Genomic DNA, 16,605 nt, shown 5'->3' with positions numbered 1-16,605 from the left:
GGCACAGAGCCCCTCAGTGAGAGGTGGGACATCACAGGCACAGAGCCCCTCAGTGAGAGGTGGGACATCACAGGCACAGAGCCCCTCAGTGAGAGGTGGGACATCACAGGCACAGAGCCCCTCAGTGAAGTGTGGGACATCACAGGCACAGAGCCCCTCAGTGAAGTGTGGGACATCACAGGCACAGAGCCCCTCAGTGAGAGGTGGGACATCACAGGCACAGAGCCCCTCAGTGAAGTGTGGGACATCACAGGCACAGAGCCCCTCAGTGAAGTGTGGGACATCACAGGCACAGAGCCCCTCAGTGAGAGGTGGGACATCAAAGGCACAGAGCCCCTCAGTGAGAGGTGGGACATCACAGGCACAGAGCCCCTCAGTGAAGTGTGGGACATCACAGGCACAGAGCCCCTCAGTGAGAGGTGGGACATCACAGGCACAGAGCCCCTCAGTGAAGCGTGGGACATCACAGGCACAGAGCCCTCAGTGAAGTGTGGGACATCACAGGCACAGGGCCCCTCAGTGAAGTGTGGGACATCACAGGCACAGAGCCCCTCAGTGAAGTGTGGGACATTAGAGGCACAGAGCCCCTCAGTGAAGTGTGGGACATCACAGGCACAGAGCCCCTCAGTGAAGTGTGGGACATCACAGGCACAGAGCCCCTCAGTGAAGTGTGGGACATCACAGGCACAGAGCCCCTCAGTGAAGTGTGGGACATTAGAGGCACAGAGCCCCTCAGTGAGAGGTGGGACATCACAGGCACAGAGCCCCTCAGTGAGAGGTGGGACATCACAGGCACAGAGCCTCTCAGTGAAGTGTGGGACATCACAGGCACAGAGCCCCTCAGTGAAGTGTGGGACATCACAGGCACAGAGCCCCTCAGTGAAGTGTGGGACATCACAGGCACAGAGCCCCTCAGTGAGAGTGTGGGACATCACAGGCACAGAGCCCCTCAGTGAAGGTGGGAATCACAGGCACAGAGCCCCTCAGTGAAGTGTGGACATCACAGGCACAGAGCCCCTCAGTGAAGTGTGGGACATCACAGGCACAGAGCCCCTCAGTGAAGTGTGGGACATCACAGGCACAGAGCCCCTCAGTGAAGTGTGGGACATCACAGGCACAGAGCCCCTCAGTGAGAGGTGGGACATCACAGGCACAGAGCCCCTCAGTGAGAGGTGGGAGATCACAGGCACAGAGCCCCTCAGTGAGAGGTGGAACATCACAGGCACAGAGCATCTCAATGAAGTGTGAGACATCACAGGCACAGAGTCCCTCAGTGAAAACGCTGACTATTCTCTCAGCAAACTGTTCGTAGCTGATATCCGTAGCTGAAAGGTCTACTGACAGATTTGTCTGGAAGGGATTGTTGAAGTTTGTCTCTTTTTTCAGAATGTCGTGCAGACACAGTTCAAGGAAAAAATCAACAATCTTTTCAACCACACAGTCATCGGGAGAGATCTCAGTGATGACGACATCCGCACTCTCTTCTTTGGTGATTACATGTCACCAAAAACCAATCAAAAGGGGAAGAAGGTGTATAATGAAATAACGGATATGAACGAGTTGAAGAACGTACGTTTCAGGGCAGCAATATATACCTATAGAACTCATATCCAGTGTCTCAATGACAGTAATAAACACGCTCTATAACAACATTACTGGTGTCTCAATGACAGTAATAAACATGCTCTATATCATACCCAGTGTCTCAATGACAGTAATATACACCTATATAACATCATACCCAGTGTCACATTGACAGCAATATACACCTATATAATCATACCCAGTGTCTCAATGACAGTAATATACACCTATAAAACATCATACCCAGTGTCTCAATGACAGTAATATACACCTATATAACATCATACCCAGTGTCTCAATGACAGTAATATACACCTATATAACATCATACCCAGTGTCTCAATGACAGTAATATACACCTATATAACATCATACCCAGTGTCTCAATGACAGTAATATACACCTATATAACATCATACCCAGTGTCTCAATGACAGTAATATACACCTATAAAACATCATACCCAGTGTCTCAATGACAGTAATATACACCTATATAACATCATACCCAGTGTCTCAATGACAGTAATATACACCTATATAACATCATACCCAGTGTCTGACAGTAATAAACACAGTCCATAAAATCATACCCAGTGCATCAATGACGGTAATAAACACGCTCTGTAACATCATACCCAGTGTCTCAATGACAGTAATAAACATGCTTTGTAACATCATTGCCAGTGTCTCAATGTCAGTAATAAACATGCGTTGTAATATCATTGCCAGTGTCTCAATGTCAGTAATAAACATGCGTTGTAATATCATTGCCAGTGTCTCAATGACAGTAATAAACACGGTCTATATAATACCCAGTGTCTCAATGACAGTAATAAACACACTCCACAACATCATACTCAGTGTCGTAATGACAGTAATAAACACGGTCTATATCATACCCAGTGTCTCAATGACAGTAATAAACACATTCTACAACATCATACTCGTGTCTTAATCACAGTAATAAACATGCTTTGTAACATCATTGCCAATGTCTCTATGTCAGTAATAAACATGCTTTGTAATATCATACCCAGTGTCTCGATGACAGTAATAAACACGCTCCATAACATTATACTCAGTGTCGTAATGACAGTAATAAACATGCTCTATATCATACCCAGTGCCTCAATGACATTAATATACACCTATATAACATCATACCCAATGTCTCAATTACAGTAATAAACATGCTTTGTAACAGCATTGCCAGTGTCTCAATGACAGTAATAAACACGCTCTATAACATACCTAATGTCTCAATGACAGTAATAAACACCTATATAACATCATACCCAGTGTCTCAATGACAGTAATATACACCTATATAACATCATACCCAGTGTCTCATTGACAGCAATATACACCTATATAATCATACCCAGTGTCTCAATGACAGTGATAAACATGCTTTGTAACATCATTGCCAGTGTCTCAATGTCAGTAATAAACATGCTTTGTAACATCATTGCCAGTGTCTCAATGTCAGTAATAAACATGCTTTGTAACATCATTGCCAGTGTCTCAATGACAGTAATAAACACGGTCTATATAATACCCAGTATCCTAGAGACAGTAATAAACACGCTCCATAACATCATACCCAGTGTCTCGATGACAGTGATGTCATGTGAAAGTATCTTTAAGAAATGGGTGTTTATAAATGGGTGTATATATAAATATCTGTAGTGAGAGTATCTTTAAGAAATGGGTGTTTATTACTGTAGCGATGTCAGAGAGTGGGTGGCGCTGGGCTGTCTGTCAGCTTTTCACTTTCGTTTAGGCTGTTTGCTGCAGGGTGTGTTATAGTTTCGTTTTCAGAGCTAGATAGTTGCAGTCACAGCCAGCAGGTGTATTAGAGTATCTCTCTATAATCTACAGACTGTAAATTGATCCTGGTGATTTAAAACTAATAACAGTAGTGACTTTAACCTGATGTGCCTCTGGTAAAACGTGTTTTAAGTCTTATGGATGTTAAAAGAAAAGCTTAAAGGATTACTTAGTATTGTTTTCTTTGGGGGTTGTATTTGAATTAATGGTTGCTAAGATGTTCACTGTATGTTTTGAAAAGGTTAACTTGAGTTCATAGAATAAACATTGTTTTGCTTTAAAAAATACTTTTCCATTTCTGCTGTACCCCACACCTGTAGAGTGGGCCGTGTGCTCCCCATACCACGATCTATTAAAAGTTGTGGGTCAGGTGAACTCCATGATACACTTTGGGGTTCTCTAAACCCTGGCCCATAACAGTGATAAACATGCTCTATAACATCATACCCGGTGTCTCAATGACAATAATCAACAGGCTCTATAACGTCATACCCAGTGCTCCAGTGACAGGAATAAACACGCTGTGTAACATCACCACCAATGTCTCAATAACAGTATTAAACCACGCTCCATGGGGGTGGCAAGGTGGCACAGCGGTTAACACTGCTTCCTATGGCGCTGAGGACCCGGGTTCAATTGTGGTCCCGGATCACTGTTTGTGTGGAGTTTCCACATCTTCCCCGTGTCTGCGTGGGTTTCACTCCCACAAACCAAACATGTGCAGATTAGGTGGATTGACCACACCAGTTTGCCACTTAATTGGAAAAAAAATAATTGGGTCCTCAAAAGTTATTAAAAATAAATCAATAATTACACTCTATAACCTCATAGCCAGTGTCTCAATGACACTATGTGTATAATATGTATAAAGAAGGCGTATCACAAAATAACGGATATGAACGTGCTGAAGAACGTACGTCTCAGGGCAACAATATACACCTATATAACTCATACCCAGTGTCCCAATGACAGTAATAAACACACTCTGTAACGTTATAGCCAGTGTCTCAATGACAGTAATAAACATGCCCAACGCCACAATGACAGTGATAAATGTGCTCTGTAACATCATACCCAGTGAATTGGAGCGATTTGTATAACTGATATTCATTTGTCTTCCTGATGCAGACTATTGAACACTATCTGCATGAATTCAATCGAAGCAGTAAGACTCCCATGGACCTGGTGATGTTCAGTTTTGCCATTGAGCATATCTCACGTGTCAGCAGGATTCTCAAATTGCCAAGTGGGCATGCTCTGCTGATTGGTGAGTCTTACTGTGACAACAAATAAAGTTAAATTAGATTTTACATTCTTTCATGCACACATCGAGATAAGACGGTTACTGCTGCCTCTCTTACAACAGCAAAGGAACTTTTACGATATAATTGAATAAATACGCAGCCAGGAAGAAATTCTCGTGGCTCTGTCACAAGTGCAGAGAATTGGATAGTGCGTTAATGAGGCAGCGGCAGCACAATGGCCGAATGGCCAGCGCGGCGCGATTCCCGCCCACGCCGAATCTCCAGTGCCGGTGAATTTAGCGGCTGGCGGAGGCAGGATTCACGCACCCCGGTGATTCTCCGACCCGGCGGGGGGGGGTCGGAGAATCCCACCCCGGGTTCTAGAGACAGGGCGCTAGAGACCAGCGTTCCAGAGACCGGGGTTCCAGAGACCGAGTTCTAGAGACTGGGGTTCCAGAGACCGAGGTCCAGAGACCAGGTTCCAGACACCGGGTTCCAGACATGGGGTTCCAGAGACCGGGTTCTAGAGACCGGGTTCTAGAGACCGGGTTCCAGAGATCGGGGTTCCAGAGATTGGGGTTCCAGAGATCGGGGTTCCAGAGATCGGGTGAGAACATAGAAAAATACAGCACAGAACAGACCCTTCAGCCCACGATGTTGTGCAGAACTTTTGTCCTAGATTAAGAACAAATTAATCTACACCCCATCATTCTACTGTAATCCATGTACCTATCCAATAGCTGCTTGAAGGTCCCTAATATTTCCGACTCAACTATTTCCACAGGCAGTGCAATCCATGCCCCCACTATCCTCTGGGTAAAAAACCTACCTCTGACATCCCCCCCTATATCTTCACCATTCACCTTCAATCTATGTCTCCTTGTAATGGTTTGTTCCACCTGGGGAAAAAGTCTCCGACTGTCTACTCTATCTATTCCCCTGATCATCTTATAAACCTCTATCAAGTCGCCACTCATCCTTCTCCGTTCTAGTGAGAAAAGGCCTAGCACCCTCAACCTTTCCTCCTAAGACCGACTCTCCATTTCAGGCAACGTCCTGGTAAATCTCCTTTGCGCCTTTTCCAAAGTTTCCACATCCTTCCTAAAATGAGGTGACCAGAACTGCACACAGTACTCCAAATGTGGCCGTACCAAGGTTTTGTACAGCTGCATCATCACCTCACGGCTCTTAAATTCAATCCCTCTGCTAACGAACGCTAGCACACCATAGACCTTCTGCACAGCTCTATCCACTTGAGTGGCAACTTTCAAAGATCTATGAACATAGACCCCAAGATCTCTCTGCTCCTCCACATTGCCAAGAATTCTACGGTTAACCCTGTAATCCGCATTCAAATTTGTCCTTTCAAAATAGACAACCTCACACTTTTCAGGGTTAAACTCCATCTGCCACTTCTCAGCCCAGCTCTGCATCCTATCTATGTGTCTTTGCAGCCGACAACAGCCCTCCTCGCTATCCACAACTCCACCAATCTTTGTATCGTCTGCAAATTTACTAACCCACCCTTCAACTCCCTCATCCAAGTCATTAATGAAAATCACAAACAGCAGAGGACCCAGAAATGATCCCTGTGGTACGCCACTGGTAACTGGGCTCCAGGCTGAATATTTGCCATCCACCACCACTCTCTGACTTCTATCGGTTAGCCAGTTTGTTATCCAACTGGCCAAATTTCCCACTATCCCATGCCTCCTTACTTTCTGCATAAGCCTACCATGGGGAACCTTATCAAATGCCTTACTAAAATTCATGTATGTTCACTACATCCACTGCTTTACCTTCATCCACGTGCTTGGTCACCTCCTCAAAATCAATAACACTTGTGAGGCAAGACCTACCCCTCACAAATCCGTGCTGACTATCCCTAATCAAGCAGTGTCTTTCCAGATGCTCAGAAATCCTATCCCTCAGTACCCTTTCCATTACTTTGCTTACCACCGAAGTAAGACTAACTGGCCTGTAATTCCCAGGGTTATCCCTATTCCCTTTTTTGAACAGGGGCACGACATTCGCCACTTTCCAATCCCCTGGTACCACTCCTGTTGACAGTGAGGACGAAAAGATCATTGCCAACTGCTCTGCAATTTCATCTCTTGCTTCCCATAGAATCCTTGGATACATCCCATCAGGCCCGGGGGACCTGTCTATCCTCAAGTTTTTCAAAATGCCCAACACATCTTCCTTCCCACCAAGTATCTCCTCGAGCTTACCAGTTTGTTTCACACTGTCCTCTCCAACAATATGGCCCCTCTCATTTGTAAATACTGGAAAAGTACTCGTTCAAGACCTCTCCTATCTCTTCAGACTCAATACACAATCTCCCACTACTGCCCTTGATCGGACCTACCCTCGCTCTAGTCATTCTCATATTTCTCACATATGTGTAAAAGACCTTGGGATTTTCCTTGATCCTACCCACCAAAGATTTTTCATGCCCTCTCTTAGCTCTCCTAATCCCTTTCTTCAGTTCCCTCCTGGCTATCTTGTATCCCTCCAGAGCCCTGTCTGAACCTTATTTCCTCAGCCTTACCATAAGTATCCTTCTTCCTCTTCCGGGTTCCAGAGACTGGGGTTCCAGAGACCGGGGTTCCAGAGACCGGGGTTCCAGAGACCGGGGTTCTCGAGACCGGGGTTCCAGAGACTGGGTTCTCGAGACCGGGGTCTGGAACCACCAGTTCCAAAAACTGGGGTTCCAGAGACCTTTCAAGATGTAAAGCAGTTTGGTTTCACCAGTGAAAATATTATTCTGTGCTTCAGTGTTCAGAGATAGAGAGATCTGTGTCAATTCTCACTGTGAAATAGAAGAGTAATTTTCCTCCCTGAATTTTCTTACTCACATAGAAACATGTAAAAGTAAGCATTACTCCCAGGAGCAAGAATATCTTACTGCAGTTGTCCAGGGCCTTGGTGACGCCACACCTAGAGTATTGTGTGAAGTTTTGGTCTCCAGCTGGGAGACTGAGAAAGAAGGTAAAAGCGCAAGGATCCAGGGTAACTTGGCATGTTGGATCCAAAACTGGCTTTGTGATAGGAGACAGAAAGCTATTTGTGTGACTGGAGGCCGGTGTCCAGCGGCGTACCACAGGGATCAGTGCTGGATCTCTTATTGTATGCAATATATATAACTGATATAGTTGGGAATGTGGGGGGGGGGGGGGGGGGGGGGGGGGGTGATAAGTAAGTTTGCAGATGACACAAAGATTGGCAGGGTAGTTAATTGCGAGGTCGAAAGGCTGAGGTTGCAGGAAGATATCGATGGGTTGGTCCGATGGGCAGATTAGTGGCAGATAGAATTTAACTGTGAAAAGTGTGAGGTGATGCACTTTGGAAGGGGTAACAAGACCAGGGAGTACTCAATGAACGGCAGCACACTGGGAAGCTAAGAGGAACAGAGGGTACTTGGGGTGCTTGTCCACAGATCCCTAAAGGTGGGTAGACAGGTTAATAGGATAGATAAGAAGCCACACGGGACACTTGCCTTCATCAGTTGTGACATAGAATGTAAGAGCAGGGAGGTTATGTTGGAGCTGTACAAAACTTTGATTAGGCCACAGCTGGAGTGCTGTGTGCAGTTCTGGTCACCACACTATGTGATTGCACTGAAGAGAGTGCAGAGGAAATTCACCAGGATGTTGCTTGAGATGGATCATTTGAGCTATGAAGAGAGACTGGGTAAGCTTGGGTTGTTTGCTTTGGAGCAGAGAAGGCTGAGAGAGAACCTTTACTCAGAGAGTAGTAAAGACGTGGAATGCCCTGCCTGCAACAGTAGTGGACTCGCCAACACCAAACGCATTCAAATGGTCATTGGATAGGCATATGGACGATAAGGGAATAGTGTAGAGGGACTTTAGAGGGGTTTCACAGGACGGCGCAACATCGAGGGCCGAAGGGCCTGTACTGCGCTGTAGTGTTCTATGTTCTAATTGTGGTGTATAAGATTATGAAAGGTATGGACAGGGTGGCTATGAAGCAGCTGCTCCCCTTAGCTGAAGGGTCAATAACGAGGGGGCATTATTTTAAGGTGAAAGACAGGGGGCGGGATTCTCTGGTCCCCGATGCCAAAATCCTGTTCGTCAATCAGCTGGAGAGTCCCCGTTGGCGCCAAAATTAGGGACGGCGCCGCTTATGCGATGCTCTGCCCCCTCCAAAACGGCATACTCACAAAATACACCGCACACCGTCAGGACGCCCTCAGGAAGTCACCTCAGGCCCTCCCCCGATGCTCCGCCTCCGATGGGCTGAGCTCCCGACAGCGTGGGACACGTGTCCTCTTTTTTTGAGAACCTGGCATGGCGGCTGCGGACTTGTCCAGCGCCACCACAATTGGGTGGGAGCCATTCAGGGGGGGCTGGGGGCACTGATGGGGGGTGGTCCAGGGGTGGCGAACGTGGTCAAAGGGGGACATTATTTGACAGGCCGGGTCCACGTGCGGCCGGCGTCGGTTGCACGACACGGCCCCTGCAGGCGCCACAGTGCGCATGCATGGCCACGGATCCGGCAATTCCAGGCTGTATCCGCAGCTAAAGCCAGGGATTCTACGCTGCGTGCCTGCTAGCCCCCCACCAGAAGGAGGATCGTTGCAGCTTTTGCGCTGTTCTTTCAGGCATGAAACGCCACTGTTCCCACGCCGGCGTCAGCACATAGTCTCCCAAATGGAGCCAGGAGGTTTAGAGGGGATTTCAGGAAAATTATTTTCTGGAAGGCTAGTAGAGGGGGGAAACCTCACAATCTTTAAAAAGTACGAGGATGAGCACTTGGAGTGCCATAACTTTCAAGGCTATGGGCCAATTGTTGGAAAGTGGGACAAGTGTAAATTTAGTGTAGTTTTGTTGGTGCGAAGGTGAATCTGGAGTATTCGTCGACCACGTTAAGGAAGCACGCGTTTCGGTCGGTGGAGGGGAGGGGCCCTTTGAAATCCATGCTGAGGCGTTCAAAGGGGCGGGAAGCCTTCACTAGGTGCGCTCGGTCTAGCCGGTAGAAGCGCGGTTTGCACTCCACGCAGATCTGGCAGTCTCTGGTGATAGCCCTGACCTCCACCATGGAGTAGGGCAGATTGCGGGCCTTTATGAAGTGAAAGAACTGGGTGATCCCTGGGTGACAGAGAGCGTCGTGCAGAGTCCGGAGTCGCTCCACTTGTGCGCTGGCACATGTACCTCGGGATAGGGCATCGGGGAGCTCGTTGAGCTTACCGGGGCGATACAAAATCTTGTAATTGTAGGTGGAGAGCTCGATCCTCCATCTCAAGATTTTATCACTTTTGATCTTGCCCCGCTGTGTGTTATTGAACATGAAGGCAACCAACCGTTGGTCAGTAAGGAGAGTGAATCTCCTGCCGGCCAGGTAATGCCTCCAATGACGCACAGCTTCTACGATGACTTGGGCCTCCTTCTCAACGGAGGAGACCCGAATTTCGGAGGCATGGACGGTGCATGAAAAGAACGTCACAGGCCTGCCTGCCTGGTTGAGGGTGGCGGCCAGAGCACGTCTGATGCATCACTCTCGACTTGGAAGGGGAGCGTCGCGTCTACCGCGTGCATCGCGGCCTTGGCAATGTTGGCCTTGATACGGTTGAAGTCCTGGTGAGCCTCGGCCATCAGGGGGAAAGCGGAGGAGTGAATGAGTGGGCGGGCCTTGTCCGCATAGTTAGGGAACCTACTGGGCGTAGTATGAGGAGAACCCCAGGCAGCGTCTGAGGGCCTTGGGGCAGTGGGGGAGGGGGAGATCCATGAGGGGGCGCATGCGATCGGGGTCAGGGCACTAGAACTCCATTTTGCACCACATAGCCAAGGATGGCTAGGCGGTTGGTGCTGAACACGCACTTCTCCTTGGTGTACGTAAGGTTCAGGAGTTTGGCGGTGTGGAGGAATTTGGAAAGGTTAGCTGGTCGTGGCAGCAGATGGTGACGTTATCCAGATACGGAAAGGTGGACCGCAGTCCGTACTGGTCAAACATTCGGTCCATCTCCCGTTGGAAGACCGAGACCCCATTAGTGACGCCGAAGGGAACCCTAAGGAAGTGGTAAAGGCGGCCGTCTGCTTCAAACGCAGTGTATGGGCTGTCCGCCTTGTGGATGGGGAGCTGGTGGTAGGCAGATTTCCGGTCCACTGTAGAGAAGACCCGGTACTGTGTAATCTGATTGACCATATCAGATATGCGTGGGAGGGGGTATACGTCGAGCTGCGTGTACCGATTGATGGTCTAACTGTAGTCAACGACCATCCTGCGTTTCTCCCCAGTTTTCACAACCACCACTTGGGCTCTCCAGGGGCTGCTGCTGGCCTCGATGATGCCTTCCCATAGCAACCGCTGGACCTCAGACCTGATGAAGGTCCTGTCCTGGGCACTGTACCGTCTGCTCCTCGTGGCGACGGGTTTGCAATCCGGGGTGACGTTTGCAAACAGAGAAGGCAGGGTCGACCTTAAGGGTCGTGAGACCACACACAGTAAGAACAAAGAACAAAGAAAATTACAGCACAGGAACAGGCCCTTCGGCCCTCCCAGCCTGCGCCGATCCAGATCCTTTATCTAAACCTGTCTCCTATTTTCCAAGCTCTACTTCCCTCTGCTGCCGCCCGTTCATATACCTGTCTAGATGCCTCTTATATGATGCTATCATGCCCGCCTCTACCACCTCCGCTGGTAAAGCGTTCCAGGCACCCACCACCCTCTGCATAAAAAACTTTCCCCCTCTCACCTTGAAATCGTGACCCCTTGTAACTGACACCCCCACTCTTGGAAAAAGCTTGTTGCTATCCACCCTGTCCATACCTCTCATAATTTTGTAGACCTCAATCAGGTCCCCTCTCAACCTTTGTCTTTCCAACGAAAACAATCCTAATCTACTCAACCTTTCTTCATAGCTAGCACCCTCCATACCAGGCAACATCCTGATGAACCTCCTCTGCACCCTCTCCAAAGCATCCACATCCTTCTGGTCATATGGCGACCAGAACTGCACGCAGTATTCCAAATGTGGCCTAACCAAAGTCCTATACAACTGTAACATGACCTGCCTACTCTTGTACTCAATACCCCGTCCGATGAAGGCAAGCATGCTGTATGCCTTCTTGACCACTCTATCAACCTGCGTTGCCACCTTCAGGGTACAATGGACCTGAACTCCCAGATCTCTCTGTACATCAATTTTCCTCAGGACCCTTCCATTGACCATATAGTCCGCTCTTGAATTTGATCTTCCAAAATGCATCACCTCACATTTGCCTGGATTGAACTCCATCTGCCATTTCTTTGCCCAACTCTCCAATCTATCTATATTTTGTTGTATTCTCTGACAGTCCTCCTCGCTATCTGCAACTCCACCAATCTTAGTATCATCTGCAAACTTGCTAATCAGACCACCTATACCTTCCTCCAGGTCATTTATGTAGATCACAAACAACAGTGGTCCGAGCACGGATCCCTGTGGAACACCACTAGTCACCCTTCTCCATTTTGAGACACTCCCTTCCACCACTACTCTCTGTCTCCTGTTGCCCAGCCAGTTCTTTATCCATCTAGCTAGTACACCCTGAACCCCATACGACTTCACTTTTGCCATCAACCTGCCATGGGAAACCTTATCAAACGCCTTACTAAAGTCCATGTATATGACATCTGCAGCCCTTCCCTCATCAATTAGCTTTGTCACTTCCTCAAAGAATTCTATTAGGTTTATAAGACATGACCTTCCTTGCACAAAACCATGCTGCCTATCACTGATAAGTCTATTTTCTTCCAAATAGATCCTATCCCTCAGTATCTTCTCCAAGTTTGCCTACCACTGACGTTAAGCTCACAGGTCTTTAATTCCCTGGATTTTCCCTGCTACCCTTCTTAAACAAAGGGACAACATTAGCAATTCTCCAATCCTCCGGGACCTCACCCGTGCTCAAGGATATCTGTTAAGGCCCCAGCTATTTCGACCCTCGCTTCCCTCAGTAACCTGGAATAGATCCCATCCGGTCCTGGGGACTTGTCCACCTTAATGTCTTTTAGAATACCCAAAACGTCCCCTTTCCGTATGACAACTTGACCTAGATTATTTAAACATCCATCCCTAGCCTCAACATCCGTCTTGTCCCTCTCCTTTGCAAAGTACTCATTAAGAATCTCACCCATTTCCTCTGAGTCCACGCATAAATTCCCTCTCTTGTCTTCGAGTGGGCCAATCCTTTCTCTAGTTACCCACTTGCTCCTTACATACGAATAAAAGGCTTTGGGATTTTCCTTAACCCTGTTAGCCAAAGATATTTCATGACCCCTTTTAGCCCTTTTTATTGCGCGTTTAAGATTCGTCCTACTTTCCCGATATTCCTCCAAAGCTTCATCAGTTTTGAGTCGCCTCGATCTTACATATGCTTCCTTTTTCATCTTAGCTAGTTCACAATTTCACCCGTCATCCATGGTTCCCTAATCTTGCCATTTCTATCTTTCATTTTCACAGGAACATGTCTGTCCTGCACGCTAATCAACCTTTCCTTAAAAGACTCCCACATTTCAAATGTGGATTTACCCTTAAGCAGCTGCTCCCAATCCACATTCCCTAGCTCCTGCCGAATTTTTTTATACTCTGCCTTTCCCCAATTTAGCACTCTTCCTTTCGGACCACTCTTGTCTTTGTCCATGAGTATTCTAAAACTTACGGAATTGTGATCGCTATTCCCAAAGTGATCACCGACTGAAACATCAACCACCTGGCCGGGATCATTCCCCAATACCAGGTCCAGTATGGCCCCTTCCCAAGTTGGAATATTTACATATTCCTCTAAAAAACTCTCCTAGATGCTCCTTACAAACTCTGCTCCATCTACGCCTCCAACACTACACGAATCCCATTCAATGTTGGGGAAGTTAAAATCTCCCATCACAACCACCCTATTGCTCCTACATTTTTCTATAATCTGTCTGCATATTTGTATCTCTACTTCATGCTCGCTTTTGGGAGGCCTGTAGTAAAGTCCCAACAATGTTACTGCACCCTTCCTATTTCTTAGCTCCACCCATATTGCCTCAGTGCTCGAATCCTCTATCGTGCCCTCCTTAATCACAGCTGTGATATCATCTCTGACGAGTAATGCAACTCCTCCACCCCTTCTACCTCCCTCTCTATCCCTCCTGAAGCATCTATACCCTGGGATATTCAGTTGCCAGTCCTGCCCTTCCCTCAACCAAGTCTCGGCAATACCAATAACATCATATTCCCAGGTACTGATCCAAGCCCTAAGTTCATCTGCCTTACCTGCTACACTTCTTACATTAAAACAAATGCACAACAGACCACCTTTCCCTTTGCGTTCATCATCTCTTCCCTGTCAACTCTGCCCCTTAGTCACATGGAGTTTATTATCTCGTACCTTACCGGCTTTAGTTGCTGCTTCTTTATTGACCTGTAACTTCCTAATCTGGTTCCCATCCCCCTGCCACATTAGTTTAAAACCTCCCCAACAGTGTTAGCAAAAGCACCCCCTAGGACATTGGTTTCAGTCCTGCCCAGGTGTAGACCATCCGGTTTGTAATGGTCCCACCGCCCCCAGAATCGGTTCCAATGTCCCAAAAGTCTGAACCCCTCCCTCCAAGCCACGTATTCATTCTGACTATTCTTGAATTTCTACTCTGATTGTCCCGTGGCACTGGTAGCAATCCTGAGATTACTACCTTTGAGGTGCTACTTTTTAAACTTATCTCCTAACTCCCTAAATTCTGATTGTAGGACCTCATCCTTTTTTTAACCTATATTGTTGGTGCCTATATGCACCACGACAACTGGCTGTTCACCCTCACCCTTTAGTATGTCCTGCAGCCGATCGGAGACATCCCTGACCCGAGCACCTGGGAGGCAACATACCATTCGGGAGTCTCGTTTTCGACCACAGAAACACCTGTCTACTCCCCTTACAATTGAATCCCCTATGACTATAGCCCTGCCAGTCTTTTTCCCGCCCTTCTGTGCAGCAGAGCCAGCCACGGTGCCATGAGCCTGGCTACTACTGCCTTCCCCTGGTGAGTCATCTCCACCAACAGTATCCAAAACGGTATACCTGTTTTGGAGGGAGATGACCACAGGGGACACCTGCACTGCCTTCCAGCTCTTTCTCTGCCCTTTGGTCACCCATTCCCTGTCTCCCTCATCAATCCTAATCTGCGGTGTGACCAACTCACTGAACGTGCTATCCACGACCTCCTCAGCATCGCGGATGCTCCAAAGTGAGTCCACCCGCAGCTCCAGAGCCGTCATGCGGTCTAACAGGCGCTGCAGCTGGACACACCTCCCGCACATGAAGGAGTCAGGGGCATCGTCCGCGTCCCTGAGCTCCCACATTGGGCACGAGGAGCATAACACGGGTCTGGGATCTCCTGCCATTTTTACCCTTTACTGACTACAAACTATACTATCAAATCATTAATAAGTGAAAGGAACAAAGATTTTACTTACCAATCACAATACTTACCAACACACGAAGAGTTAAATTTCTCCCAGCTGTTGCTAATTGGAGCACTTTCCTTACCAGCCAATCAGATCTCTGCTTTGCTGTGATGTCGCTCTTCCAGGTAAGTTTTTAAAGTTTTAAAGAGGTAAACCTACCTTCGCAAAGACCCCTCGCTCCTGCCGAGAACCTGATGTCCACTGCTCCTTTTCAATACAGTCTTTTTTTTTGGTTAGAGGAGGAGGGCGGGTGGGAGACACTACACGTGTAGTGTCTCGGGTTTAGCCGCTGCCCAAATATATCAATTCACTCACCTTCCCAGAGCGCAATTCGGCTCCTCCCACTCACTGCAAAACTGCAAGTTAAGTTTTTTTAAAAGTAGGGAATCTTACCGCTCCCTTTCAGCTCCTCCCAAGGGGTGGTAGGGGCCCGCCAAATTTAAGGGTTAGACTTTGGAGGTTGCACTGGAAGTCCATGCTGAGTAGCAAGGCAGCGCAGAGGTTGGGGAGGACGTAGAGCCGGAAGTCGCTGAATTCTACACCCTGGATGGTGAGGGTGGCGGTGCAGTACCCCCGGATCGCCACGGAGTGGGATCTGGAGGCCAGGGAGATTCGTTGTGTAATGGGGTGTACCTCAAGGGAGCAGCGCCTTACCGTATTTGGGTGGATGAAGCTCTCAGTGCTCCTGGAGTCCAGAAGGGATGTCTTGTGTCCATCAACCTTTACCGTCGCCGACGCGTTTGCGAGGTTGTGCGGCCTGGACTGGTCGATTGGGATGGAGGCGAGCTGTAGCTGGTGTTGGAAGGCCTCTGGCTGGTCCGAGTCGGTTGCGGGCGATGAGCGGCCCGATGAGGTGCCCGACGAGCAGGGGTCCTGAGGCGGGGAAGATGGCGGAGTCCACGGGGCGCACGTGGCGGGCGGCGTTAAAGATGGCGGCGCCCACAGGCCGCACAAGGCCTGATTGGGGGGGGGGGGAAGATGGCGGCGCCCACGGGCCGCACGTGTCCTGAGGCAAGGAAGATGGTGGTGCCCACGGGCCGCACGTGTTCTGGGGCGAGGAAGATGGCGGCGCCCACGGGCCGCATGTGGGTTGCGGGGACGCAAATGACGGCACCCACGGGTCGCACGTGGGTGGGTGCAGGAACAATGGGCCTGGTTACAGCGGCGATCGAGCAGGCCTGGCACACCGCAGCGAAATGTCCCTTTTTCCCGCAGGCCTTGCGGAGTGCACTCCGCGCCGGGCAACGCTGCTGGGAGTACTTTGTCTGTCCACAGAAGTAGCACTTGGGTCCCCTGGGGTTGGCGGGCTGCCGCACAGCGCAGTCTTGGGATTGGCTGGGAGCGGTCGCTGGTGAGGTCCACGATGGGGCAGTCGCTGGTGGGGCCTACGGATGTCCAGGAGAGGGCGCCATACGGTCGGTGGCGTACGCTTGTACATTACAGGAGGTGACTGTTAGTGAGGTTGCGAGTATCTTTGTCGCAGCGAGGTCGAGGGTAGCCC

The 16,605-nt window shown here is 48.8% G+C and overlaps 1 protein-coding gene across 1 annotated transcript in view; it reads left to right on the top strand.

The window, feature by feature from the left end:
• Positions 1–16,605, top strand: part of LOC119973221 (dynein heavy chain 3, axonemal-like) — a 714,697-nt gene that overhangs the window by 382,856 nt on the left and 315,236 nt on the right. The window contains exons 37-38 of the mRNA XM_038810887.1: positions 1,387–1,569; positions 4,545–4,683. Of these exons, the coding sequence (XP_038666815.1) occupies positions 1,387–1,569; positions 4,545–4,683 (322 nt within the window). The remainder of the gene's footprint in view (positions 1–1,386; positions 1,570–4,544; positions 4,684–16,605) is intronic.

Source organism: Scyliorhinus canicula, chromosome 11 (genome assembly GCF_902713615.1).
Source record: "Scyliorhinus canicula chromosome 11, sScyCan1.1, whole genome shotgun sequence".
Lineage (NCBI taxonomy): Eukaryota > Metazoa > Chordata > Chondrichthyes > Carcharhiniformes > Scyliorhinidae > Scyliorhinus > Scyliorhinus canicula.
The sequence above is the reverse complement of the archived record's forward strand: the minus strand, read 5'-3'. Positions and strand labels throughout refer to the sequence as shown.